The sequence below is a fragment of the Dasypus novemcinctus genome, chromosome 11 (assembly GCF_030445035.2).
Source record: "Dasypus novemcinctus isolate mDasNov1 chromosome 11, mDasNov1.1.hap2, whole genome shotgun sequence".
NCBI lineage: Eukaryota > Metazoa > Chordata > Mammalia > Cingulata > Dasypodidae > Dasypus > Dasypus novemcinctus.
The window spans coordinates 5,777,837-5,805,120 of record NC_080683.1 but is presented as its reverse complement, the minus strand read 5'-3'; the positions used below and the strand labels follow the sequence as shown (position 1 = coordinate 5,805,120).

General features: G+C 63.9%; 1 protein-coding gene across 1 annotated transcript in view; it reads left to right on the top strand.

Annotated features, from left to right (window-relative positions):
* GRM4 (glutamate metabotropic receptor 4) overlaps positions 1 to 27,284 on the top strand; it is a 118,221-nt gene that overhangs the window by 74,020 nt on the left and 16,917 nt on the right. The window contains 7 exon segments of the mRNA XM_058306583.1: positions 14,663 to 14,812; positions 14,815 to 14,862; positions 15,068 to 15,204; positions 18,157 to 18,354; positions 18,356 to 18,815; positions 18,818 to 18,858; positions 18,860 to 19,093. Of these exon segments, the coding sequence (XP_058162566.1) occupies positions 14,663 to 14,812; positions 14,815 to 14,862; positions 15,068 to 15,204; positions 18,157 to 18,354; positions 18,356 to 18,815; positions 18,818 to 18,858; positions 18,860 to 19,093 (1,268 nt within the window).

Here is a 27,284-nt window from a genome sequence, read left to right as displayed (position 1 = left end):
GCTTCTCAGGGCCCCCGGCCGCCTTGGGGTTCACTGGCCTCTCCCAGGCCGGCCCGCAGAGCTGAGCCGGCCCAGCTGCCTGCGCCCCGGTGGGCCCCGCGCCCCGCGCCACGGGCACCCGGGGCTCCCGGGACGCGCCCTGCGGAATTGCCACGGGTGGAGAAGATACAAACCCCGGAGACGGTTCCCCTAACGGGCAGACGGGCAGTAAACGAGGCGGGTAGCTCAGCCGGGGAGCAGGGAGTCCTGACCAGGCGTCCGGGGGCTTGAGTTGAAATTCAGGGAAATGCTACTCTTGTGGGGTCGTGTTGGTGCCGGGGTGCCAGATTTATTAAATAGCACACAGCACAGTGGGGGCTTAGGAAGGGGTCCGTGGGGTTCGCCTGACCCGCAAAGGGGTCCTTGGAACGAAAGAGGCTAAGAGCCCCTGCTGTTGCCGATGTCTGAAGGAAAATGTGCAAGAGAGTAAAGTAAAAGAGGCAAGGTGGGTTAGAGCGTGTGCTGGTGCCACCACTTCAGAGTCCTCGCTGCGGAGCAGCCCCGAGCAGAGCCCCGAGAGCGGCCGGGGTGGGCGCCGGGCACGGCCTGTGCCTTCTGCAGATGGGGAGACCCAGGCTCACGGGAGGCGAGTCAAGGGCCGGAGTTCCCACGGGGGGACCGTGGCCGAGCAGGGCTCAGCCCAGGTGGGCGCCGTGCACCCGCAGCCCCCGCCACCTTGGCGCGTGCCCGCTTGGCACATTGGGACGTTGGCCCTCTTGCGCGCCAAGCCGGGCAGGTCTGGGCGCTCCATGGCAGAACGTGGCCCCCGTGACATCGGCGTGGGGGGGGTGGGGGCGGCCCGTGGTGACCCTCGACTCAGCGGTGCCTAAGCCAGGCTGATGAGCTCCCGCCGATGTCCCCCCAGACGGATGGCTCTTCCTTGCGATGATTGGCAGGCGGGCAGCCCACCAGGGGCGGGAGAGGCGGAGTGTGAGGCCGGGGCGGGTGGGTGGGGAAGTTGCCCACGGGCGTCACAGCCCCTGGGACGGGGGTATCCCCGGGAGCTCGGCCAGGCCCACAGCCAAACCCGGGGTGCCGGTGAGCAGGGCGAGCGTGGGCGTGGGCCTGTGCCTGCGTGACTGCGCGCACACGCCTGGGTGTTTGCATACGTGCGGGAGTCAGTGTGCCTGAGAGAGCAGGTGTCTATTTGCATGTATGTGCTCCTGGGTGAGCTAACAACTGCGGACACCGCTGTTTATTACGCATTTCTCCTACGTTCCAGACACTGTAAAGACTTCATCTCCTTTCGCCTTCACAACATGGGAACTAGCAATGCTTTTGAGTCTCATATTATAGATTAGGATATGGGATCAGAAAAGGCAAGCGGCTTGCCCAAGGCTGCACAGCTAACACCCTTATCAAGCAGTAATGGCAACAGGGATGTAGGAAGTACAAACTGCCTCTGCAGGGGAGGCTGGGCCCTCATGGGGCCCCCTGGCTGCGGCGTCTGAGGGCGAGGGGCCTTCTGGGGTCATGCCTGCATCTGCGAGGGGCAGAAGGGGAGGCAGTCCCGGCTAGTCCCACTGGCTCTGTCCCGACTCCCAGGTCTCTGGTCAGGACGCCTGGCCGTCCTCACCAGCCGGGGAGGGGGAGAGACCAGCCCAGCAACTCGATCAAGCAGGGGAGGGGGCTTTGAGACGCAGGAGGAGCTGGCTGCACCCTCGGGGGCCCAAGGCAGAGCCGGGACCTCTCTGGGCCTTTGCTCTCTCACCCGGGAAACGGGCTTGCTGGCGGGGTGGCGCTGGATGGAAGCGAGGAAGTGCTCTGGAGGCGCTTTGGGAAGGTGAAATAGGGGCTCTCCAGTCCTGGCTCTGCCGGGGAGCTTTTACAACACGTCAGGGCCCCGCCCCTGGCACCCGCATCCCAGTCTGGGGGGTGGGGCCCGGGTCGAGGGTTCTTTCAAGGCTCCGCAGGTGGTTTCCTGGGCACCAGGGCTGGGGGCCGTGGGCTGGAGCAGCGGGTCCATCTGCTCAGTTCACGTGGCCTGGGGGCTTCTGAAACCCCCGGCTGCCTGACGCCGGGCTCCGACGTGCTGATTCCAGGGGCACTGGCTGTGGCCTGTGCACGAGGGCTTTTGGAAGGTCCCTCAGCTGGTTCTGCTGTGCAGCAGAGCTCAGAGACCACCGGCCCAGAGGGAGAGAGGACCTGAGGGTAGGGTGGGCGGTGGTGGGGGAGGCAGGGGCAGAGCCGCAGAGGCTGGAATGAGCAGGTGCGCTGCACCCCACAGCTAACCTCAGTCCTTCTTGCTGCACTTGAAGCCCCGTCTGAGACTAAGTCTTTGCGTGGCCCCAAGCCAGGCGCCAGGAGCCCGACCCTCTCGGCGTGAAGCGAGCGGCCGGGGAGCTGCTGGGAAGGCCGGTGGGCCCCGGGGCCCTGGGTGAGGGGACAGTGGCCCTGGCTTCCTCGAGGTCCTACAAGGCCTGAACTGAGCCGGCCCCTGGGGAGAAGGCCTCAGGCCAGGGAGACCCGGGGCAACCCCTCTGGGTGCTGGGGCTGGACTGGGCACGAGGGGGGCGCGGGGAGGGCTCATCCCTGGTGGGATTCCTGCACCCCCGCCTGCTGTGCCACCTTGGACAGATGACTTGCCTTCTCTTAGCCTCGAGCCTCGTCTGGGAAGGCAGCACCCGCTTGCCTGCGTTGCTGTGGGAGTTAGAGGTGAGCTCTGTGACAAGGCTGGCTCCACAACGAAGCGTGTGATGGGCACTGAGCAAGGGCGGTCCTCCTCGGTGCAGAAGGGGAGCAGCTTACCGGCCCTGGGCGTGGGTGCCGGGGTGTGGGTTCCATCATCAGCCGTAGATCCCTGAGGAGGGGAGGTGCCAAGCCCGGGGGGCGGGTATGGGTCACGGGTGTGACACCACTGTACAGAGGAGGAAACGCAAGCAATTGGGGACGCTCAGCCTGGAGCGGGGCGGGGCGGGTTCCCGCCCGGGCAGCCTGCCCCCCTGCCCGTCCCCTGCTGCCCGTCCCCACTGCACGCCCCCACTGCCCCCCCCTGCTGCCCGCCCCCCTGCCCGTCCCCACTGCACGGCCCCACTGCCCCCCCTGCTGCCCGCCCCCCTGCCTGTCCCCACTGCCAGTCCCTGCTGCCTGCCCCCTCGCCTCTGGGGCCCTCTCTGTCGCCCCCAGCCTGCCCGGGCTTGCTCTGTGGCCTCCGGCAGCTTGTACCCCCACCCAGCCCCGCTCTCCCCGAGCCTGGCTTCCCACCCCCCTCTTCCCAGCCCCCCTGCCGCCCCCAGGCCGACAGATTCCGCACGCGGCTGCCCCGCTCGGCCCGCAGCCCTGCCCTCTGCGCCCCCCACGCCTGCTCTTCGCTTCGCCCCCTCTGCTCCCATGGACCTTCTAGGGGGGCATCTCATCCTGGGCTCTTACACGGGGGTGGTTCTGCCCGCCCTTCCAGCCGTGGCTCCCCCTGAGACCCGAGCACGCAGGTCGCTGGCAGAGGGTCCACGCGGGCAGGCAGCTGACCCAGGGCGTGCTGTCGGGGTCGCCGCTGGGAGCCCGTGGGGCCGAGACCCCCGGGGCGCCGGGCGCTTGGAGGAACTGCCTCCGTGAAGGCACGGGCGGCCTGAGGGCGCTGCGGGCGGCGAGTCCCGGCGCTCCGGCCTCCCGCTGGGTGGGCAGAGCCTGCTGTGGCCCGAGAGCCTCTGGGAGCGGCGGGGGGGCTAGGTAGGGGCGAGGGGCTGTGGGTGGGCACTCGTGCTTTCCCAAAAACACAGATTTTAGGTCCTGCAGACGCAGGTGTGAATGCCCGTGACCTCGGGCGGGTCACTCTGTGGGCCCTCAGTTTCCTTGCTTGTAAAATAGGGGTGCTATCCCCCCCTTACCCAGAAGCGCCATCCCTGGCAGAGTCCTGCCCCCTCACAGTTTCCAGGAGTGGGGGTGGGAGCTGAGCTGCAGGCAGCCCCCTCCCAGCAAGATGAGGTCCCCGGGCTGGGGTCTCTGGGGCTGCACGGGGGGCACGGGCCTGCTCCCTCTCCCGTTCCCAGGACCTGCAGAGCAGGCTGGGGGGGTGAAAGCCGTAAACAAGCAGATGTGGCATCCGTCTTTCTGACAGCGCTGCCAGCCAGGTGATGGCTGAGCGGAGAGAGGCCTGGTTTATGAGGAGACGGGAGCAATTTACTGCCCGCTGCTCCCAGGGCAGGAGCGCGGGGCGGGCGGCCCCCGGCGGCTGGGGCGTGTGGGGAGATGCCGGGTACCTGGCCCGGGCTAGCAGCACTAACTGAGAACAGCCAAGCCCTGTAAGGCACTCGGTACCTGTCAAGCCCTGTTCTAGTGGATTATGTTTAATCTTCACAGCAGCCCACTTCACAGATGAGCAAACCGAGGCACAGAGAGGTTAAGGACTTGCCCAAGGCCACACGGGTAGTGAGTAGCAGAGCTGGGATTTGAACCCAGGCCTTCTGGCTCCAGAGACGTCCTGCCTCAGGACAGCTGATGGCCTGGCTACCCCAGCCTGGGCTTTGAAAAATGTTTCCCACAAAGGGACCTCAGGAAGCCTCCGCCCTGGAGAGGAAGGAAGAAGAACGTTTGGAGGCACCTACTGTGAGCCAGGCTGTGCCACCCTTCAGGGGCACCCACGTTTGCTCAGACCATCAGCCTCGTGGTGGCCAGAGGGATCAGGGCCCTTTCCCTCCCGCTGCTTCTGGCCTGTCCCACCAGGACACCGACCGGCACATACCAGAGGCTGACTGTGCGCCCAGCCTGGGCTCCGCGAGGGCTCAGACCTGCCCCGGGAGGTGTGTGGACGTGTGGCCCTGGCAGTCAGGCCGTGGGCCTGCAGCGCGGCCCCAGCGGGGAGGCCGGGGGGGGTCTTGGAGGAAACCGGGAGCGCCGGGGAGGCTGACGATATTGCGCTGTGGGGAGGTCAAGGCCTCGCCGGAAAGGCACTAGTGGAGCCGGGACCTGCATGCAGCAGGGGCGAGCCTGCCGGGCAGCGGCACGGCCTGTGCAAAGGCCCTGAGGCGGGCTTGTGCCCGGCACATTTGGGAACAGCCAGAGGCTGGTGTGGCAGAAGCGGAGGGAGCCGCAGGGACGGGAGAGGTCAGAGGGCCGGGAGGGTTGCAGCTTGCAGGGGCTCGCAGCCCGCTGGTGAGGATTTCGTCTTCCGTGCAGAATGCGGCAGGGAGGCCTGGCAGGGTTCCGAAAGACGGATGACTGATTCCGTTACCTTCTAGCAGGATCTGGAGGGCTGCTGCTGGGCGGGAGACGGGGGCCGAGGGCAGAAGCAGGCGACCAGCCGGGGGCTGCTGCCCTCCCCCAGGTGGGCGGTGGCGGGCACGGGGGTGGGGAGGGGGGCCGGGCTCTGTGGAAATTTTGCAGGGGGGCCGCAGAGTTTGCCGAAGGATCTGCGGGAGATGAGGGGTTGTCCCTGAGGCTCCTGGCCTGAACGAGGAGGTGGATGGACGAGCCGTGCACTGGGGTGGCGGAGGGAACAACGAGCGGGGTGGCGGGGAGAGACCAGGAACTGGGTCAGGACTGTGCAGTGAGGGGCCCGCTGCACCCCAGGGGCGGGGAGGAGCCGGAGCCCAGAAGGGAGGGGCAGGCCTGGGGTTTGGTGAGTCATCGACTATAGACAGTGACAGCTGGAGGGCAGCTGGAGGAGAGAAGGCCCGAGCCCTGGGTGCTGGGTGCTGAGTGCTGGGAGGGGGAGAAGGAGGCAGCCAGGAGCAGAGGACGAGTGGCCTGGAGCGTGGGGGGTGGGCAGCGGGGCGGGGAGTGACCCGGGCACGTGCCAAGTGAGGCGAGGCCCGAGAACTGACGACCGGACATGGGAAGGTGGAAAACAGTGGGGGTCTCGGGAAGAGCCGGCTTCCTGGGAGAGGAGGCTGCGAGACCCCGACTGGAGCCGGTCAGGAGGAACACGGGCAGGACCGGTGGGAGTGGGGACCACTCTTCTCCGGAACTGCGTTGTTAAGGGGAACAGAAAAGATGTCCCCAGCTTCCTGGGGGAGAAGGGGCCCGGGAGAACGTGCGTATGTTTTTAAATGGGGAAAACTACGCCACGCCTCTACGTTGAGGGGCAGGAGCCAGTAGAGAGGGAGAAACGATGCTGGGAAGGGAGGGCAAGTGCTGAGCCGTGAGGGAACCGGGGAGGGACGTGCATGCAGGGGGTGGTTAGCGGCACACACAGGACCGCGATTCAGGCCCCAGAGCTGCCGCCTCCTCATCCTCGCTGCCGGCCGCACCCTGGCTGGGAGAGCCAAGCCCAGGCCCAGGCTGAGGTGTGGGCCTCAGAACCAGGTGAGGTGCGGCAGTGGGCACTCCTGGGAGCTGACCTGTGCCAGGTGCAGGCCTGGCCCTCTGCAGCAGGTATTACTCTTCCCCCTGCCTCCCCGACGGCTCCCTCCTCTGTCTCCTCGTTGTTTTTGCTTGCTGTCTGCTCGTTGTTTTAGCTCATCGTCTGCTTGTTGTTTTTGCTTGCTGTCTGCTCGCTGTTTTTGCTTGTTGACTGCTTGTTTGTCATCTTTAGGAGGCACCAGGAACTGAACCCGGGATCTCCCACGTGGGAGGTGGGCACTCAAACCACTTGAACTACATCTGCTCCCCAGTATTACTCTTTAATAGGCCTGTTTTCCTTGGCTAAAAGCTGCTGAAACCTATATCCCAGGAGTGGGTTGGCTTTTACGGTGGGGGTTGGTTAGGTTGTAAGTCTACAATTCTGAGGCTGAGAGAAGTGTCCAAATCACGGCATCCTCAGGCGATGCACTCTCCCCAGAGATGGGCTGCCAGCGGCGGCTTCCACCTGCGGGAAGGCACTTGGTGGTCCCTGCCTGCTCCGGGCTCGGTGCTTTTAGCTTCTTGCCCTCCGGGCTTTCTTTCTCATCTTGTGTGTGTCTCCCCTGAGCTCCTGCTCTTCCCTCTCCATATTCATCCCCTTTATCAAGGACTCCAGAAAGGATTAAGACCCGCCCTGGCCACGCCTCACTGAAGTCCCTTCATCCAAAGGTCCTGCCCACGTGGGTTTACGCCCGCGGGCACGGGCTAGCCGTGGGTTTACGCCCGCGGGCACGGGTTAGCCGTGGGTTTACGCCCGCGGGCACGGGCTAGCCGTGGGTTTACGCCCGCGGGCACGGGCTAGCCGTGGGCTTACCCCGCGGGCACAGGTTAGCCGTGGGTTTACCCCCGCGGGCACGGGCTAGCCGTGGGTTTACCCCCGCGGGCACGGGCTAGCCGTGGGTTTACGCCCGCGGGCACGGGCTAGCCGTGGGTTTACGCCCACGGGCACGGGCTAGCCGTGGGTTTACGCCCGCGGGCACGGTCTAGCCGTGGGTTTACCCCCGCGGGCACGGGCTAGCCGTGGGTTTACGCCCGCGGGCACGGGCTAGCCGTGGGTTTACGCCCGCGGGCACGGGCTAGCCGTGGGCTTACCCCCGCGGGCACGGGTTAGCCGTGGGCTTACCCCCGCGGGCACGGGCTAGCCGTGGGCTTACCCCCGCGGGCACGGGCTAGCCGTGGGCTTACCCCCGCGGGCACGGGTTAGCCGTGGGTTTACGCCCAGGGCACGGGTTAGCCGTGGGTTTACCCCCGCGGGCACGGGTTAGCCGTGGGCTTACCCCCCGCGGGCACGGGTTAGCCGTGGGTTTACGCCCGCAGGCATGGGTTAGCCGTGGGTTTACCCCCGCGGGCACGGGCTAGCCGTGGGTTTACGCCCGCGGGCACGGGCTAGCCGTGGGCTTACCCCCGCGGGCACGGGCTAGCCGTGGGCTTACCCCCGCGGGCACGGGCTAGCCGTGGGTTTACCCCCGCGGGCACGGGCTAGCCGTGGGTTTACCCCCGCGGGCACGGGTTAGCCGTGGGTTTACGCCCGCGGGCACAGGTTAGCCGTGGGCTTACCCCCGCGGGCACGGGCTAGCCGTGGGCTTACCCCCGCGGGCACGGGCTAGCCGTGGGCTTACCCCCGCGGGCACGGGCTAGCCGTGGGCTTACCCCCGCGGGCACGGGCTAGCCGTGGGCTTACCCCCGCGGGCACGGGCTAGCCGTGGGCTTACCCCCGTGGGCACGGGCTAGCCGTGGGCTTACGCCCGCGGGCACGGGTTCGCTCGTGGACGTGATCTTTCCTGGGATACAGTCTCACACTACCACGGCGCCCCGCGCTCCGGGACCTCCGAGCCCAGCTTGTTGCCAGGTGAGGGAACTGAAGGTGGAAACACCCAGGTCCCCAGTGAGCGAGAGGCTGAGCGAGGGGCTCCCCTGGTCCCGTCTGGCCCTGGGCCTCACATGCTGTCACTGGGCCAGTGGTTCTCAACTCACACCGGGGACTGAGGACATCTGGGGACATGTTCTTTTTTTTTTAAAGAAAATTTTACTCATTCATTGATCCAGTGTTTTCAGGGGCCGGAAGAGTCAGGCTGTGCTCAGCCCAAGGTGAGGCAGCTGCCGTGCCTGCCAGCCCCGCCCCCCTCATTATGCGTGGAGGTAAGGGGCCTGCTTGGGTCGCCTTCAAAACCACCGGGCAGAGGGCGTGGGGCTGGGGGCCCGAGCTCCAGAGGGAGTGCTGACGCATTCCCCCTTGCATCAGGCCCTCTGGGGACGTGGGTGCTTGGGGACATATTCTGAGGTCAGACTCCTAGGGACCGGGGATTCCATGAGTATGTTTTTTAACTTTGCATCTGCCTTTTATTGGCCCTCAAAAGTGATCATTACATTTCAAAGACGCAGCTTCTCTGCTGCTGCGATCGTTCGCAGTTGGAAGTCACCGTCATAGTGAAGACTCCAGTTTCTCGTGTCAGAGTTTTCCCGCTGGGGTCGTATCCTTGGGGTCCCTCCAGGAGGAGCCGTGGCTTCCTTCACAGAGCTCTTGGGGCGGGAGCCGGGAGTCCCAACCCTGCTGGGCGAGCCCCTCCGCCTCCCCCAGCCTCGGGCTCCTCGTCTCCGAGGTGATGGACCCTTCTGCCACCCCCCACCCCACCCCAGAGCATCTGGGCACAGTGTTCCCTGGGCAGGAGCTGGCTGAGAACCGACGCTGGGTTTTGGGGGAGCAGGCCTGCGGAGGTGGGATGCGTTGTTTGGAGATACCCAGCCCTGGGCGGCTCATGACTTGATAGAGGCTGAAAATGCATGGGGGGAGCAGGGCGAGGGGAAGCGAAACCGTGGGGTGGGGCCGTGACGCTGGATGAGGGGCAGCCTGCCACCTGGCCTCTGGGGAGGGGAGCAGGGCCCGGGGTGGTTGAGCCCGGCCTGGGGAGCAGGACTCGGGGGGAGCAGGAAGGACGCCTCGTGTGTCGGGGAGGCGCTGGGGAGAGCAGCCTTCCCATGGTGCTATGAGTGGTCGCTCTCCCTCCCTGTGTGCACGGCCTGGCCGTGGATGCAGAGGCCCTGTGCAGCGTGGCCTGTGTCCTGTGCTCACCTCACACGGGAGGGTGAGCGTAGCACCAGCCTGCACCTGCCGCGCTGCGGATAGGACGGAGGTGGCAGGGCCGCCGGGGGGGGGGGCACAGGCTGGCACGGAAGCCTCTGAGGTTGAGTCCTCCAGCAGAGGAGCTGAGGGAGGAAAACAAGAACCCAGGCGCCAGAGGCTGTCCGTGCACCTGCCTTCTGGAGGCCTCCCGGCAGCCCGTTGGTGAGCACCGGTGAATTCACACCTGAGGAAACCGAGCTCCCTGAGACTCAGGGTCTTGGCCCAGCTCGTAGAGCCGGTCCTTGCAGGGCCAGAGCGAGGGCCAGGCGTGTTCATCCCACCCGCCTCCTCTGGCAGCTCTCGCTGGGGGAGCATCCAGAACCCTCTTGCCGTATGTCCTGGACATTTGCTCAAGGGTTGAAAACAGGTGTGTGTGTTTGTATGTTTGTACGTAAATGCAAGTTTATATCTGTGTGTGTGTGTAGTATGTACGTACACCGATGCTTCGTGACACGTATCCCCAAAGCGCTCACCATGCCCGTATCTGCCGGGGCAGGTAACACCTGCCCTCACCTGCTGGAGGATTTATCCCGAGACGTGGCAACTCTGAGGCATACCCCGCATTCTCTCCCAGGGCTCCCCAGTGGGATCACAGCCCAGTCGCCCGCTGCGGTCTGCCTGCTTGTGAGCACTCTGGCTTCCCTGTCCCATCTCGTTCCCCTCTCTCCTCGTGCTTCCTGGCATCACCTCTCAAGTGAAGGACTCGCACTCAGGTCCTTGCCGGGATCTGCTTGTGGGGCTTCTCAGCCCAAGGTGGTGGATCGAATGGCCATGTGCTGGTAGTATTATGAACAGTGTGTGGCTGTGTGCATAATGCATGTACACGTGTGTTGTATATGTACGTGTGTTCGAGTGGGGGTGTATTCAGGTGTATGTGTAAGCGCGTGCAGATTTGTGTCTTTGCTACAGTGTTGTGCAGATGTGCAGGTTGATTTTTGCATACCCTTACGTGAGGGAGCTGTTTCCAGGCTCCGCGTGTGTGTACACGCACGTGTTTTTGCACGCTAGAATGCGGACGGATCGCGGCAGGGCGGGGCGAGTTGTGGCGAGGTGAGGGGGGAGACAAGGAGGAACCCTGATTATTTCAACCTTGAAAACTCATTTCAATTACAATTTACAACCAGCAGACAAAGGCTGCAGTCGCCGTAGTAACCACAGTGGCGGGGTTGTGACGGAGAAAATCCTCTCCCGGGTGCTTCTCCAGCTGGCTGCCACCCGTGGCTGAGCCCAGCGCGGCCCTGCCCGGCTCTGCCCCGGGACACAATTAGGACACCTTCGACCTGTCATACTGTCGGCGCGGCCACGTGTCTGGAATTTATCCTTTCTAATAGCCCCCAGGAATGGAAGTCTTGCTTCCTCCCTGGGCCTGGGGGTCCAGCCCACCCGTGAGAGGGGTATTCTGACCCTGCTGCCCCCCCCACCTCCCTCCTTTAGAACCTCAGAAGGGAGTCCTTACCCCCTGGGGAGGGTGGACTTGGCGATTAGGGGCAGGGCACGGGCTCCAGAGAAGACAGAAGGCAGGTCAGGGGCTGGATGGACAAAGAAAAAGGAGAGTGGAAAGTCATTTGGAGCCAGAGGGACTTGGGTTCAAATCCCAGCTCCTCCGCTTACCAAGCAGGTCCACCCGCAGGGGCATATTGCACAGCCACTGGATGCCTGGGTTCCTGCCGGATGCCCGGGGCCTGGCTAGGCCGCCGGCGGACCTGTGACCTCCTCTGTAAGAGGGGCATAGTCAAGCCTGCTTCCCAGAGCTGCGGGGTGGGGGTGGGGGGGCAGGATGCCAGGTGCCAACTGCTCTCGGTGAGCGTGAGCCGCGCTGCGGGGTCGGGGTGCCTGGAGGGCTCTCCCCGGCGTGGGCACACGCGGGGCAGAGTGTTTGTCCTTGCTCAGCCTGTGTGTGCGACTCCCCCCCCCCCAGCGCCCTGGTCAGCGCGTGCTGGCTGTGCCCCTGCTGCGGGGAGGGCTGGGCCCTGGGGGTGTCCGTGTGTGCGTGCGCGCGTGCCGGGGGCTCCTGGTTAGCGGAGGTCCTGCATGGGTCTCCACTCTGCACCCCAGCTTTCCCCTGTAAGTGGAGCCGGACGAGACCCAAGTCAAGATGTGAACATGTGTCTCTAGAAGTCTCTAGAAGATCACGCCTGGCCCTGACACCCTGCAGGGGCCGCTGCAGGCCGCCGAGGGTCCCCCCGAGCTCGCGGAGTCCCGGCGAGCTGTGGCCGGCGGAGGTGGCTTTCTGGAGGCTTGGCAGGGAGGTCCACCCTCAGCACCTGCGCCGCGGCTTCGGGACTCCTCAGGTGCTTCTGCTGGGACCCTCTAAGACCGGGTGCCTGGGGGACGGGGCAGAGAGGCCCAGGCCAGCCGAGCAGGGAGGCCTGTCCACCAGAGGGGCAGCCGGGCTCCGTGGGCCGGTGTCCTCGGCTGCCGGCCTCGGAGCGGGCCGCCTCCCCTCCGTGGGGGCCGCTGCCCACCCTCCGTCCCTGCTTCGTAACTTAGTCTCTCATCCGTGTGGAACGAGGGAGTGACGGGAGCCGCGGGGGAGCCGAGCACGGCTTTGCAGCTCCGGAGGCTGGCGCGGGGCCTGGGGCTGGCCTTCCGGAAGGGCGGTGCGGGCGGCCCTGCCCCACCCCTCTCGGTGCCCTTGGGGACGGGATCGTCCCTTCCGTGGCCCCTCCTCCTCTCAGCGCTGGGAGCCGAGGCCCCAGGGGGGAGCGGGCTGGAGAACGCGCCTCTTGTGTTTCTCTCCGTCTCTGTGCTTTGGCCTAGAAACCGCGGTGCCCGTTTGCAAAGCTCTGCTGGCCCCTGAGCTCCCCACGGGCCGGGGCTTCCCGCTCCCCGAGCCGTCGGCTGTTTGATGACCCGTTTGACAAGCACTTCCGGAGCACTTAGGCAGCCCCGGGGCCCTCAAGACCCGCCGTGTGTATTAACCCATCCGAGCTCTGAGGACCCTCGGGAACCCTCCCGGCGGGGGCCGCGTCTCGCTCCCTGGTGGGTGAGGAGCCGAGGTGGGGGAGCTGGCGGCTCTGGAAGCGCAGCCCCGACAGTTTGGCCTGTCCAGGCTCCGACAAATGTTCCGTGGTGACGGTGCCCAGCGGGGGTCTTGGAGGCCCCCCGGAGCGCCAGGCGGCCGTCCTGAGCGAGCCCCCCTCCAGCCGGGGGAGCAGCAGGGGCTGTGCCCCCAGAGCCGACCTGTCTGCCCCCAGCTGTCCAGCCTGGGGCCTGGGCACGCGTGCTCTCTGGGCCCTCTCCTGGGGGTCACCTTGGGCCAGGTTCTGCCCAATCTCGGTGGCCTGGGCGGGGACGGAGGACGTGCCACCAGCTCTGTCGGAGCCCCAGGGCCGGCGGGGTCCTTCCATTGGCTCAGGGTGCCAGAGCACAGGGGTGGGCTGGGGGCTCCTTGGGCCTCACAAGGCCCCCGGTCTGGGGCAGCCTGGGATGGAGGGCAGGGTGGGGTTCGGAAGCTGGAGGGCTGGTCACGTTGCAAGAGGCTGTGTGGCCCGGGCAAGTCGGCGTGCCTCTCTGGGCCTCACCTGTTGAAGGCCAGACCTGGAGCAGATGACCCCTACACTCCTTCTATCCCTAGCCTTGGGGTTCCTGGTCCCCAGTGTCCACCATCTGCCTTTGCTAGGCCGAGGATGGGTGGGCGCTGGGCAGCCAGGCGACTCTGTGACCAGGCTAGCGCAGGGGGCAGGCGCAGCAGCCCGGGTCAGCCCACGACCTGGTGCAGGCCGCAGGGCGGGGGCGGCGTGAGCCCGGCACCCTGTGCCCCCTCCCAGGAGCCCAAGCAGGGGATGGCGCGGGGGCCTCTGGGTTCCCAGGGAATCCGGGCCTGGAGCCCACCCGCCCCACCCCATGGCGTGAGGAAGACGGCCGCGGGGGCGGGGGGTGGCACCGGCTGCCCTGCCGCTCCGCCCAGCTCCCCCCACCCGAGGGGCAGAGGGCCTAGCCTGGCCCCCACCCCACTGTCCTGCGCCCCAGGTCCTCTGCCCCTCCTCTCCGTGCTGGGGCTCGTCCTGCAGTTCCAGGCGGGCGTGCAGGCTGGGAGCTGCATCACCTGGGTTCAGACCCAGCTCTGCGTCTCCCAGAGAGTGAGTGAGCGTTTCTGTGCCTCAGTTTTCTCCATCTGTGCAACGGGGTAGTTTCATGTAATGCCCTTAGAACAATGCTGGGCGCTCAGTAAAAGTGAGCTGCTATTATGATTCATTATTATCCAGCGCCCAGGCCAGGGACCTCCTCCTCCAGAAAGCCTTCCCGGCCTGCTCCAGCCCAGAGGCCTCTGTCACCCACCCCAGCAACCCCATGGCCTGCTCCAGCACGTAGCGTGGGGACTAGTCACCTACTGTTGCCAAGTGTTTCCACACACCATCTCCTTTAGGCTTCCCAGCACCTCTGTGAGATGGATTTGAGCTCCTTTCCTCTGAAGAAGACACTGAGGTCTTAGGGGGCCAAAGAGCTTGCACAGGGCCCCAGGGCAGGTGGCTTGGGTGTACCCAGAGCCAGGGGCTGAGGGGCAGCCGCAGAGGGGAGGCACGAGGGTGGGAGGTCAGGCTTCCAAGGGCACAGCCCCTGCGGCAGCCACTGCGGGGCTTGCGGTGGGAAAGGGGTGGGGGCCAGCTCCCCCTTGGTGAGGCTCGCTCACCCTGGCTACCGGGCGGGGGACGGAGAAGACGGTGACCTCTAGTGTCAGGGGCGAATGGAAGCCACCGAGGGCACCGGGAGGCCTGGGTCCCGAGCCCTGAGGGGTCTGCGCCGGTCTCTCACCCTCTCTGGGTCTCAGTTTCCCCACCTGTACCCGGGACAGCAGCAGCGTCCTCTGCGGCTGGAGTGGCCGCCCAGGCTGCCCCCGGGTGGGCCGCGCCAGGGGGTCTTTCACAGCCCCAGGGCCCGCTGCTGGCTCTTTCCCTGCCAGGGAGAGGGGCAGCTGCTCCCGTCACGCCCCCAGGCCGGGCTGGGAGCAGCGCAGGGATGGGGCCCCAGCCCAGGGCGATGCCAGGTCCCTGGCGAGAAGGGGGCCCGCCCTGGCTTGTGGGGGGGCGCGTGGTGGCGAGGCGGGGAACTGCCGCCGTCACCCCCGGGGCGTCCCCCGGGTGCACACAGACGGTCGCCTGGCGCGACTGGGGCGGCAGCCCGGGACCTGGGGGTCCGAGCCGGGGGGCGTGACCTCTCCGGGCGCCCCCCCCTGCAAGGTTGGCGGGCCTCACGGGCGCCCCTGTCCCGCACGTCCCGTTGCAGACCGCGAGCGCATCGGCCAGGACTCGGCCTACGAGCAGGAGGGCAAGGTGCAGTTTGTGATCGACGCCGTGTACGCCATGGGGCACGCGCTGCACGCCATGCACCGCGACCTGTGCCCGGGCCGCGTGGGGCTCTGCCCCCGCATGGAGCCGTGGACGGTGCCCAGTTGCTCAAGTACATCCGGGGCGTCAACTTCTCAGGTGGGGGTCCCCCCGGGGCGTGCCGGGCCCATGGCCGGGGGTGGGGGGCTCCCAGGCTCCGGGGGGCGGCAGGGGTCTCTCCAAGATGTCCCCGAAGTGCGAAAGCCACCACGGCGCCCCCGCGGGGGGCCGTCCCCGGGGGTCCCTGCCCCAAGCTCGCCGTCCTTCGCTCGGCAGAGAAACCGAGTGTGTGACGCCCACACAGGCATCGCAGGAAACCCCGTGACCTTCAACGAGAATGGCGACGCGCCCGGCCGCTACGACATCTACCAGTACCAGCTGCGCAACGGCTCGGCCGAGTACAAGGTCATCGGCTCCTGGACGGACCACCTGCACCTCAGAGTAAGTGCCGGGCAGGGGGGACCCCCGCCGGCCCTGTGCCGCGCACCGTGTTCCAGCCCCCGGGAGGGGGCACCGAGGCACGGCGGCCGTCCACCTGCCCCGAGCCCCGGGCCGGCCGCTGCCAGGTTGGGGCTCCCTTCCCCGGGCCCCTCCCGGGCCCGTGGGCTCCAGAGACACCCCTGCCTCCGAATGGAAGCACAAGCCGGTTGCGCTTGCGCTGCCCCCTCCACCCTCCCCAGCCGGGGCCTCATGCCTGCTCCCCGCGCTTCGGGGAGACAATTCTGGATAGATGAGTAAACGCACGTGGGAGTAACGTGGCTCACAGGCTGGGGGCTGGGGGGCGTGGGGCGGGCAGGGTTGGTGAGAGCTGCCCGGGCAGGGGGCAGAGTCCTGAGGCGAAGGGCGCAGGGCCGGCGGCGGGGGCGGGCGAGCGCCCAGGCCCTCGGACCACACGGCAGACACGTGGGCTGTTACAAGGCGCCTTTTCCTGGGTGCTCCGAGCCTTTCCTTCTGGGCTCTTGGAAGGTCCCAAGATGGGGGGACGTTCTCTCGCTGGCTCCAGTGTCCCCGCCGTGAAAGGGGGCAGGGTTTTCAGGAGAGGGGGCGCGTGCTCCTTCCCCGAGGCCTGGCGGGGGCGGCCGGTGAGCCCTGCTTGGGGAGGGCGCGAGGCGACGTCTTAGGGGCTCCGGAGACCCAGGCCCCAGGCGGCCTCAGCCGTCCGCTGCCCCGTGGCCCTGGGAGACCCGCCCCTGGTCCGCGCTGTCGCACGAGGATCCCTGCCGGCGAGGAGCCCCTCGAGCTCCCCGGAGCCCCTTCTGCCAAGCTCTCCTTTAGCCCCGACGCTCTCCCGGGGGCACCTCGGGAAGCCAAGCTCTGAGGAGGCAGAGGGACTTTCCCGTGCCCGTCCCTGACTCTACGGCCCTCGGGTTGCTGGGAGGAGAGGAACCGACAGAGCAGGGCAGGGGGAGCTCTTGGCCAAGAGGGAACAATTCCCCCCAAAACAGAGGCCGCGGGGGCCAGCGATCCGAATCCCCTGGTGGCGGGCAGCCAGTTCCGAGCGGCTGCGCCAAGCAGCCATGGTGTCGCTGGAGGACGGCACCCCTCCTCCCCGAGGCCCGCTCCCCGCATACCAGCCTCCCACCCCGCAGAACCGCCTCCGGGGTTTTGAGACCCCCTCCCCTGTCCCAGCCCACGCTGCCCTCTGGCCCCCCATTCCCCTCACCTGGGGACCCCGGGGAGGAGGGCGAGGCGGCGAGGAGGGGAGGTGGGCCGGGACGGTCTCCGTCACGCCTTGCCCTGCTCTCCTCGAGAGGCCTGGTTCAGCTGCGCTGGGGGGCGCTGGGGGGCGCTGGGGGCACAGAGCGGGCAGGGCTGCGGGGACCGAGGGGGCCTCACGTGGCCAGGGGCCGAGTGCGAGAGCTGCTCCTTGCCGTGCCGCGGTGCTCCCCCCCTGGCAGGCGCACCGTCATCGGTGCCACAGGTGCCTCCCGGGCCCTCGACGGGCCAGCCCCGTTCCAGAGCCCGGAGGCTCAGTAGGAAGCGCTTGCCCTGGTGGCACTGACCTTCCAGTGAAATACAGAAGCGTTTCCCTACGACGCCCGAATGCGCCGCCCTCAGTAAGGGAGGGCCGAGAGGCTTCGTGCCTGCTCCCATTGGACCAGGCGGGGAGGCCGCGTTTCCAGGGGCTCAAGGGCGCCCCGCTGGCCGGCAGCAGAGCGGGCTGATCCACGGACGTGACCGTTGTTGCTGTTGGCACGAGGGCCACAGATATTCCAGACGAGATAATCTCCACCCGCCCCTCACCCTCTAGGGAAAGGTCCTCGCCCTGCAGTCTCGAGGCCGTCCCAGGGTTTTTCCCACCTCGTCGTCTCTGCAGGACAAGTGTGCTGACACTGCCATGTCCCTGCAGGACAGGTGTGCTGACACTGCCATGTCCCTGCAGGACAGCTGTGCTGACACTGCCAGGCCCCTTGGTCTCCAGGGTGACCCGCAGCCCTGCCACGCCCAGAGCCCCGGGACATCTTTCCTGCTAGGGTTCCGCCCCGCCTTACCTGTTCCTTTAATCCCCCAGCTGGCTGGTTGCACTTTCTCCAGGACTCTGCAGCTCACGCGCAGCCTGGCACGGCACCCATCTAGCCTGCCGTGCTGCTTTCTAAGAATAAACCCTTTTCCTAATAACCAAGCTATCGAGAGCAGACTCTTCCAATAAGGCTCCCGAGTGCAGTCAAGCTCCCTTTGCCAGTGCCTGGGCTTTTTTGGGGCTCCTCACTTACTTTTCAGAATATCGTAACATATTCAGGAGGCCGCTACAGGGCTCCCGCGGCTCCTGCGCTCGCAGCGGCTGTGTTTTCAGAGAGATGTAATTGTGGCTAACACTAATTTAGGGCAAGATATAAAGAAATGCTAACCCTAGGCATTCGTTAACTGTTCTCTGAACTAAGCCACTGTCTGTCTCTGCGCGAACCCGATCCCAGTGCTTCTCCAAGCAGGCACCACGGGCAGGGCCGTGGCGTGGGGCAGGGTCTCCCCTTCCACGAATTACCTGGGGGGCGGGGGGCTGGTTAAAACCTTTGGAGTCAGTGGGTCGAGGGTGGGTGGGCATTCTGCATTTCCAGTAAACTCCGGGGTGACGCCAGGGCTGCTGGCCCGGGCACACTGTGGGTGGCAAGGCCTCCATGGGGTCAGGAGCTGGCATGTTCTCTGCGCTGACCTGACGCGCCGCGTGACGGCAGCCGCCGTCACCGCTGTTTCTCCGGGGCTCGGTTTCTCCCCACGCCCCCCCCGGGAGCGCTCAGTCAGCTCGGCCTTACCCGGAGGCGGGCCGGCGCCGAACCAGGCCGGGGGGCCCGTTTCTCCCCGGCCGTCTGATTACAGCCAGCGGGGTCCCCGCGGTGGGCGAGGGCCGTGGGGAGCGCGTCCTGAGGCCCCGCCCCGCGGTGCTGTCGTTGCCAGATAGAGCGGATGCACTGGCCGGGGAGTGGGCAGCAGCTGCCCCGCTCTATCTGCAGCCTGCCCTGCCAGCCCGGCGAGCGGAAGAAGACGGTGAAAGGCATGCCCTGCTGCTGGCACTGCGAGCCCTGCACGGGCTACCAGTACCAGGCGGACCGCTACACCTGCAAGACGTGCCCCTACGACATGCGGCCCACCGAGAAACCGCACGGGCTGCCGGCCCATCCCCGTCATCAAGCTGGAGTGGGGCTCGCCCTGGGCCGTGCTGCCCCTCTTCCTGGCCGTGGCGGGCATCGCCGCCACGCTCTTCGTGGTGGCGACCTTCGTGCGCTACAACGACACGCCCATCGTCAAGGCCTCGGGCCGCGAGCTCAGCTACGTGCTGCTGGCGGGCATCTTCCTGTGCTACGCCACCACCTTCCTCATGATCGCCGAGCCGGACCTGGGCACCTGCTCGCTGCGCCGCGTCTTCCTGGGGCTGGGCATGAGCATCAGCTACGCCGCGCTGCTCACCAAGACCAACCGCATCTACCGCATCTTCGAGCAGGGCAAGCGGTCGGTGAGCGCCCCGCGCTTCATCAGCCCCGCCTCGCAGCTGGCCATCGCCTTCGGCCTCATCTCGCTGCAGCTGCTGGGCATCTGCGTGTGGTTCGTGGTGGACCCCTCCACTCGGTGGTGGACTTCCAGGACCAGCGGACGCTCGACCCCGCGCTTCGCCAGGGGCGTGCTCAAGTGCGACATCTCGGACCTGTCGCTCATCTGCCTGCTGGGCTACAGCATGCTGCTCATGGTCACGTGCACCGTGTACGCCATCAAGACGCGCGGCGTGCCCGAGACCTTCAACGAGGCCAAGCCCATCGGCTTCACCATGTACACCACCTGCATCGTCTGGCTCGCCTTCATCCCCATCTTCTTCGGCACCTCGCAGTCGGCCGACAAGGTGAGCGGCGGGGGCGGGGGCGGGGGGCGGGGGGAGCGCGCGGCCCCGGGGACCGAGCGCGGCCGGCTCGCTGCCCGCCCCGGGCCTCTCGCCCTGCTCCAGAGCGGCTTCTTGTTTTAATTCAATTTAATTTTTTTTTTTTAATTTATTTCTCTCCCCTTCCCCCCCCCCCCCAGTTGTCTGCTCTCTGTGTCCACTCGCTGTGTGTTCTTCTGTGACCGCTCCTATCCTTATCGGCAGCACTGGGAATCTGTGTTTCTTTTTGTTGCGCCATCTTGTTGTGTCAGCTCTCCGTGTGTGTGGCAACATTCCTGGGCAGGCTGCACTTTCTTTTCGCGCTGGGCGGCTCTCCTCACGGGCGCACTCCTTGCGTGTGGGGCTCCCCTACGCGGGGGGACAGCCCTTGCGTGGCAGGGCACTCCTTGCCCGCATCAGCACTGCACGTGGGCCAGCTCCACACGGGTCAAGGAAGCCCGGGGTTTGAACCGCGGACCTCCCATATGGTAGGCGGATGCGCTATCAGTTGAGCCAAATCCTTCCCCAGAGGTGCTTCTTGCCTGCCTCGTCTGCCTTCTCTTTAGCTGCACATCTTCCCCTCTGGGCTCTGGGTTTTCTCTCCCTTTCTCTCATCTCTTTCCTTCGTTCTCTCTTCCCCTCTCTCCTTCCTCCCCCCTTTACTTCCTCCTCCTTACCTCCCCCGCTCCTCCCTCCCCTCTCCCATCCCACATCTTTCTCCCCACTCTCCTTCCCTCCTTCCCTTCCACCTCCTCCCATCCTTCCTCGCCCCTCTCTGAGAGCTGGGGTGCCGGGCTCCGTTTCCTTCCCCCTCCTTCCTGGGCTCTCCCCTCCCTGACCTCTCTTCCTGCTCAGCCCCGTCTCCCCTCCTGTCCACCTCTCCTCCGTCCACCCCTCTCTGCCCCACAGGGTCCCCGCGGGGCCCAAGCTGAGACTGCACCAGACACTCGCCTCCCCTCCCCGACCCCTCGTGGCCCCGGAACCCCAAGCGGGGCCTGGCAGTGCCCCCGAGGGCCCTTCTCCCCAGCCGGGCCACAGAGGGCAGCCCCTGCTGGTCCTGGGGAGCCTGCGTCCCAGCAGGGATTCCTGGGTGCCTGGGCGGAGGCGGGCATCACTGAGAAGCGGCAGCCGGGACCCAGGAGGATCGTGGTGGACCCGGGACCCCGGGGCCCAGCTCCGCGTCCAGCCAGGGGTGTGTCGGGCGGCAGGCTGCCCTGCCTCGGTCTCCATCACTAAACCGGGGCCTCGCTGTCCCTGCGCGGGCCGCACCGGGTGTGGGGACGATCAGACGACGCAAGGGCGAGACCAGCAGCTTGTCCGCTGAGGGGGCAGGAGGCTGGAGCTGCCGCGGCCCAGGAGGGTGGGGCGAGGCGGAGAGGCGCGGGCGTCGCCGGGCTGGGAAGGACGCGGGGTCTTCAGTGAGCGAGGAGGGGCCCTGCCAGCCAGGGTCCTCTAGGGAAACCTGCAAATAGTACAAGGCTCTATCAGATTCTCCCACACGACCATGGGGACGCCCGAGTCCAAACTGCGCAGGGCAGGCTGCAACGAGGGGCTCCGACGAAGGCCCTCGGTGAGCAACCAGGAGGGGCCGGCTGCCCCGCGCAAGCTGGAAAACTCTCTCTCAATGCTGAAATCACTCCCTCTTTTAAAGCCTTCATCTGACTGGGGAAAACGTCACCCATCGCTGACATAGGCAATCTCCCTGGCTGATTGTAGATGAACTCGCCATCTATGCGATAAACTCACTGGTGACTACAGTCCATGAATACCCTTGTATGACAGCGAGCCCGGGGCTGGCTTGACCAGACAGCTGAGCTCCACTGCCTGGCCGAGGCGACACGTTAGCCTGACCGCCACAGCCACCCCGTCAACTCGTCAGCCACACAAATCATTTAGTCTCTAAATGAAAACGCTAACAGGCATGCACATGTGCATGTCCACCAACAGTGTCCAGCTGTCCTGAGTACAACCAGAACGCCTTGGTTCCCTCCAGAACGGGGCGCGAGTTCTGGGGTAATGTTCACTCTTACACCTGAGATCCTTAAACACTGTGACCTGAAACTGATACAGCTTGTCACACGATGACGGAAAAGGCTGGGAAGAGAACAGAGGCATTCGTCTTAGGGACACGTCCGCTCATACTCCTAGCACAACGAGAGGTTCGTGGCCACTGCACGAGCCGCTGAGTCAGCTCAGCCTCAGAGGAGCCCCTGGCTGCTGGGTGGAGGCCAAGGGCAGGCGAGGAGGCCGGGGAGGAGGCAACTGTGATAGGCCAGACGGGGGCCCTGGGGGCAGGGGCAGGGGCCGGCCGTGGGGCGGTGGGGGTGTGGGCGCCGGGCGCAGCGCAGGTGGGCGGTGGGGGTGTGGGCGCTAGGCGTGGGGCAGGCGGGCGGTGGGGGTGTGGGCGCTGGGCGTGGGGCAGGTGGGCGGTGGGGGTGTGGGCGCTGGGCGTGGGGCAGGTGGGCGGGTGGGGGTGTGGGCGCTGGGCGTGGGGCAGGCGGCGGTGGGGGTGTGGGCGCTAGGCGTGGGGCAGGCGGCGGTGGGGGTGTGGGCGCTGGGCGTGGGGCAGGTGGGCGGTGGGGGTGTGGGCGCTGGGCGTGGGGCAGGTGGGCGGTGGGGGTGTGGGTGCGGGTGCAGTGCAGGCGGGCGGTGGGGGGTGGTGGGCGCTGGGCGTGGGGCAGGCGGGCGGTGGGGGGTGTGGGCGCTGGGCGTGGGGCAGGCGGGCGGTGGGGGTGTGGGCGCTGGGCGCAGTGCAGGTGGGCGGTGGGGGTGTGGGCGCTAGGCGTGGGGCAGGTGGGTGGTGGGGGTGTGGGCGCTAGGCGTGGGGCAGGTGGGCGGTGGGGGTGTGGGCGCTGGGCTTGGGGCAGGTGGGTGGTGGGGGTGTGGGCGCTGGGCGTGGGGCAGGTGGGCGGTGGGGGTGGGGGCGCTGGGCGTGGGGCAGGTGGGTGGTGGGGTGTGGGCGCCGGGCGCGGCGCAGGTGGGTGGTGGGGGTGTGGGCGCTGGGCGTGGGGCAGGCGGGCGGTGGGGGTGTGGGCGCTGGGCGTGGGGCAGGTGGGCGGTGGGGGTGTGGGTGCGGGTGCAGTGCAGGCGGGCGGTGGGGGGTGTGGGCGCTGGGCGTGGGGCAGGTGGGCGGTGGGGGTGTGGGCGCTGGGCGTGGGGCAGGCGGGCGGTGGGGGTGTGGGCGCTGGGCGTGGGGCCAGGCGGGCGGTGGGGGTCGTGGGCGCTGGGCGCAGTGCAGGTGGGCGGTGGGGGTGTGGGCGCTAGGCGTGGGGCAGGTGGGTGGTGGGGGTGTGGCGCTAGGCGTGGGGCAGGTGGGCGGTGGGGGTGTGGGCGCTGGGCTTGGGGCAGGTGGGTGGTGGGGGTGTGGGCGCTGGGCGTGGGGCAGGTGGGCGGTGGGGTGGGGGCGCTGGGCGTGGGGCAGGTGGGTGGTGGGGGTGTGGGCGCCGGCGCGGCGCAGGTGGGTGGTGGGGGTGTGGGCGCTGGGCGTGGGGCAGGCGGGCGGTGGGGGTGTGGGCGCTGGGCGTGGGGCAGGTGGGCGGTGGGGGTGTGGGCGCTGGGCGTGGGGCAGGTGGGCGGTGGGGGTGTGGGTGCGGGTGCAGTGCAGGCGGGCGGTGGGGGTGTGGGCGCTGGGCGTGGGGCAGGTGGGCGGTGGGGGTGTGGGCGCTGGGCGTGGGGCAGGTGGGTGGTGGGGGGTGTGGGCGCTGGGCGTGGGGCAGGTGGGCGGTGGGGGTGTGGGCGCTAGGCGTGGGGCAGGTGGGCGGTGGGGGTGTGGGCGCTAGGCGTGGGGCAGGTGGGTGGTGGGGTGTGGGCGCTGGGCGTGGGGCAGGTGGGTGGTGGGGGTGTGGGCGCTGGGCGTGGGGCAGGTGGGCGGTGGGGGTGTGGGCGCTGGGCGTGGGGCAGGCGGGCGGTGGGGGTGGGGGGCGCCGGGCGTGGGGCAGGTGGGTGGTGGGGGTTGTGGGCGCCGGGCGCGGCGCAGGTGGGTGGTGGGGGTGTGGGCGCTGGGCGTGGGCAGGCGGCGGGCGGTGGGGGTGTGGGCGCTGGGCGTGGGGCAGGTGGGCGGTGGGGGCTGTGGGTGCGGGTGCAGTGCAGGCGGGCGGTGGGGGTGTGGGCGCTGGGCGTGGGGCAGGTGGGCGGTGGGGGTGTGGGCGCTGGGCGTGGGCAGGCGGGCGGTGGGGGTGTGGGCGCTGGGCGTGGGGCAGGCGGGCGGTGGGGGTGTGGGCGCTGGGCGCAGTGCAGGTGGGCGGTGGGGGTGTGGGCGCTAGGCGTGGGGCAGGTAGCTCCCATCTCCTCTGATTTGCAGATGGTGAAGCTCTCTATCTCCCTTTACTCCTGTCTCTATGAGGTTTCTGTATTTAACCCATGAGGAAGTGCTGAGCCCTCAGATACAGGGGAGGGGGTTCTTTTCCCAGTGCATATCAGGGGAAACAGAGCTACAGCTTGTTAATTATTGGAACCTTAATGTTTCCTAACTCTTTGCTGATTACATATATAGGGGGACCTGGATATTGGGGCATATGGTACTGGGCAAGATGGGAGGGTGAGGGGATTTGGGGTGTTGGCCTCAATTCTGCTATTTCCTGTTGTCAAGGGGTGGAGAAAAAAAAGTTCCCTTCCAGCCTGTGTTTGTGGGCTGTGGTTTCAGGTACCGCAAGGGTTGGTATCATTGTTCACGCAGCAGAAAGATGCCATTTATGTATTTCTGGGTTGTTGACTATATGATTCCGTGTATGAATCAGGCAAGAAGCTGTAAGAGACAAGGACAAAAAAGAAGAAGCAATACTATTAATAATGGTGTTATAATGGGTAAAAGGATTGCTTTTAAGGGTGAAGAAAAATAAGAAAGGAATGAGGATAGGCATGATTGATTTTTATAGTTGTTATTTTGGGCTTTCTGAATGATTTCTATGTTTTTTTTCAGGACTTTAAGATTTTTTTTTAACCTGACCAGTTCTGTTAATGTAAAAACAAGTTTCATTTATGATTGCACAGGTGCCTAGTACATCCTGTTGGATTAGGGACAGGGGTGGGGGTTTGGGGTTATCTGTTATTGGAGCAGAGGACAACTAAGATTTTCAACTCTCTTTGATATGGTTTGGGTGGAGAGGGAGAGCAGGAAGGCATTGTGGGATTCAGACGTTGAGATATTTTGGCTTCTGGCTTGGCGGCAGGCCCTGTATTTTTGCAGCAGAAGATCATGTAGTGGATTATGGGTGACATCTTGGGTGGCTGTCTGGATAAACTGAGCTATTGCATGAAGATGAGTGGACCTGCTGATAGGAGGAGAATGAGAATTGTGATCGTGGTAAAGATAGGAATTAGTCAGGAAATTGAGGGTGGACTATGAGGTTATCACTTTCAGGAGTCTGAGGTGGAAAAGGAATAATAAGATTATACATTCAGCATTAAACAATGGCATTAATGGTTGACAGTGAAATTATATGAATTTGATGGGCTTATACAATATAGAGTTTTAGCTGAAATAGGAGACTTTAGATTATTAACTGTGGTTTTATAACAGTGTTTTTGAGTGATTTTTACGGATTTAAGATTCCCAACCAGCAGAGCTGCTTAGATCAGTACAGTGATCAAAATGACCACATTTTTCTCATTTTATATTGTTTGGTGCATAGGCATCAACCAATTATTATTACTTCCCTTTTGGGGCTTGGAGCATCTCGTAATTTATATTAACTTGTAATTTAGACTTAGTCCATTGTTGTAAGGATTCAGTTACAAGGTTACAAGAGACCCATTGCAGTGTCTGCAGCACTGAAAGCACACCTCGCCCTTTCTGAGAGAGGGAGGGGGCCGATGTAATCCACTTGCCATCGTGCTGCTGGAGTCTGTGCTCGGTCAGTATGTCTCTTCCAGTGAGGTAATTGTCACAGTCATTGGAGTGAGCACGATGGACACTCATGGGTGATGTTCATGAGCTGCTGGTGACTGAGAGGCAATTGGAACTGCTGGACTAGACAGCACAAGGGCTGGTATCCATGATGCTGCTTTTTTGTGGAGCCGCTAGGCTGCTTTTTGGGTTTCAATGGTATGGCTCTGGATCTTCGTGAGGGCATCTGCCTTAACAGTCTCAAGACAGGTGTTAGAGGAGGGGGCAGGACACGATAGACAATTACCTGTCACTGCTGGCAGGCATTCCAGATGTTTTTCCACAGATCTCTCTTCTCCACAGAGGGCAGCTTACAACAGTTCATTGTTCTTGTTTTGCACTTTGGTTTTTTCTTGCAATTTTCATCACTCATACCTATTTATTAATATAAGCACTTGTTTAATTTTTGGTCATTTGAATAGAGCCTTTTAGGAATTAATATTACCATCCAGAGGTATTAAACTATATATACTGCCGGTGAACAAACACACAAACACAAAAAGAGTTACAGCACACAGGCAGAAACAACAAGTTCATTAATTTGACTCATAATTCTCACTCCTTTGGTATGACTATTTTACTGCTTTCAAGATTTTTTGGAATCAGTGTTGCTGGTAATATGCAATTTTGTTTTTGGAAACATGTTTACTAGTAATCAGCAACAGGAATATTCAAGCATGATACATGCATTTAAATTTTAACAGGTTAGATAGATATTTAGCACATATATTTTGGATTATTGCCTTTTAGGAATATACTTAGACTTAGGAATCAGCTGAAAGCTTCCTTGTAAGAGGCAGGAAATTGTAGGTTAAGGAAGGTTAGAAGGGACAGCTGGGTATTGGTAATTGAGAGGGATCAGAGGAATAGGATCTGAGAAGGTGTTTGATCTGGAGAGATCAGATTGAGAAGGGTGTGGGTTTTTGCCTCAGCCACTTCCTGGAGAAGGGAGGACAGGAGCTGGGGAAGGAGCCTGGAGAGTGGGGAGTTGGCTTGAGAATGGATGGTGGGTGGGAAAAGGGAGCACAGGGAGATGTGGGGGAAAAGGAGGAGGAAGCAGTAAGTCAGGGGTGCTGGCACCATTATGTTGGAGAAAAATGGCACTTACTGGGACAGGGAGACTGACTGACCACAGGCAGAAAAAGAATTTATTGAGAAGGTCTCTCAACGGAGGGGGTCCGAAGAACAGACTTCAGTCCTCCCACCAGCATGGTGGGGGTCTGAAGAGAGACTTCAGCCCACTCCTGGAAGGGGGGATTTGAATTATACAGAAATTTCCTAGGCGGGGAAATGACAGTTAGTGGGAGGGGGATGAGGGTCCAAGTGAGGTGCAGGGGCCAACAGGAAGTTCTAGAGGTGGAAATTTTCCCTGATAATGGGTCAGGGAGTTTATGGTTTCTTGGAATGCCACAGGAGCAAATGTTTCTTTTGATTTGTAGGGTTTTAAAGGGTTTCTTTATTTCCCTCTGATATGTAAATAGTGAAGGTGTCCATCTCCCTCTGATATGCAGGTAGAGGTAGTAAAGAGCTCCATCTCCCTCTGATGTGCAGATGGTGAAGATCTCTATCTCCTTTTATTCCTGTCTCTGTGAGGTTTCTTTGTTTAACCTGTGGGAAAGTGCATAGCCCTCAGACATGGGGAGGGGGTTTGCCTTTTTCCCAGTGCGTATCAGGGGAAACTGAGCTACAGCTTGTTAATTATTGCAAACCTCTAACAACATGTATTTTCATTTCTCCTGGGTATGTACTGAGGAATGGAATTACTGTGTCATATGGTAACTATATGTTTAACCACTTGAGGGATAGCCAGACTGCTTTCCACAATGGCTGCACCATTGTACATTCCCACCAGCAGTGAATGAGAGTTCCAATTCTTCCATATTCTCAACAACATGTTTTTATCCATCATTTCAATTATAGCCCTTTAATGTATTTATGTGAATTGGCTTCTCAAGGCTTTGCATTTCCCTAATGACTAATAAAGTGCATTTCTTCAAGGACTTCAGTGGCTTTTGGATATCTTCTTTGCAGAACTGTCAGTTCAGGTCATTTCCTCATTTTAAAAAAATAAGTTTTATTGAAACGTATTCACGAACTATGCAGTCCATCTAAAGTGTACCATCAGTGGGTTTTGGAATAATCACAGAATTGTGCATTCATCACCGCAGTCAATATTAGGGCACTTTCATCACTCAGAAAGAAACGCTTTACCCCATAGCAGTCACCTCTGAATCCCCCTATCCAGCCCACAGCAGCAGCCAGTTTCAGCCTGGTCTCCCGGGAGGACGTCAT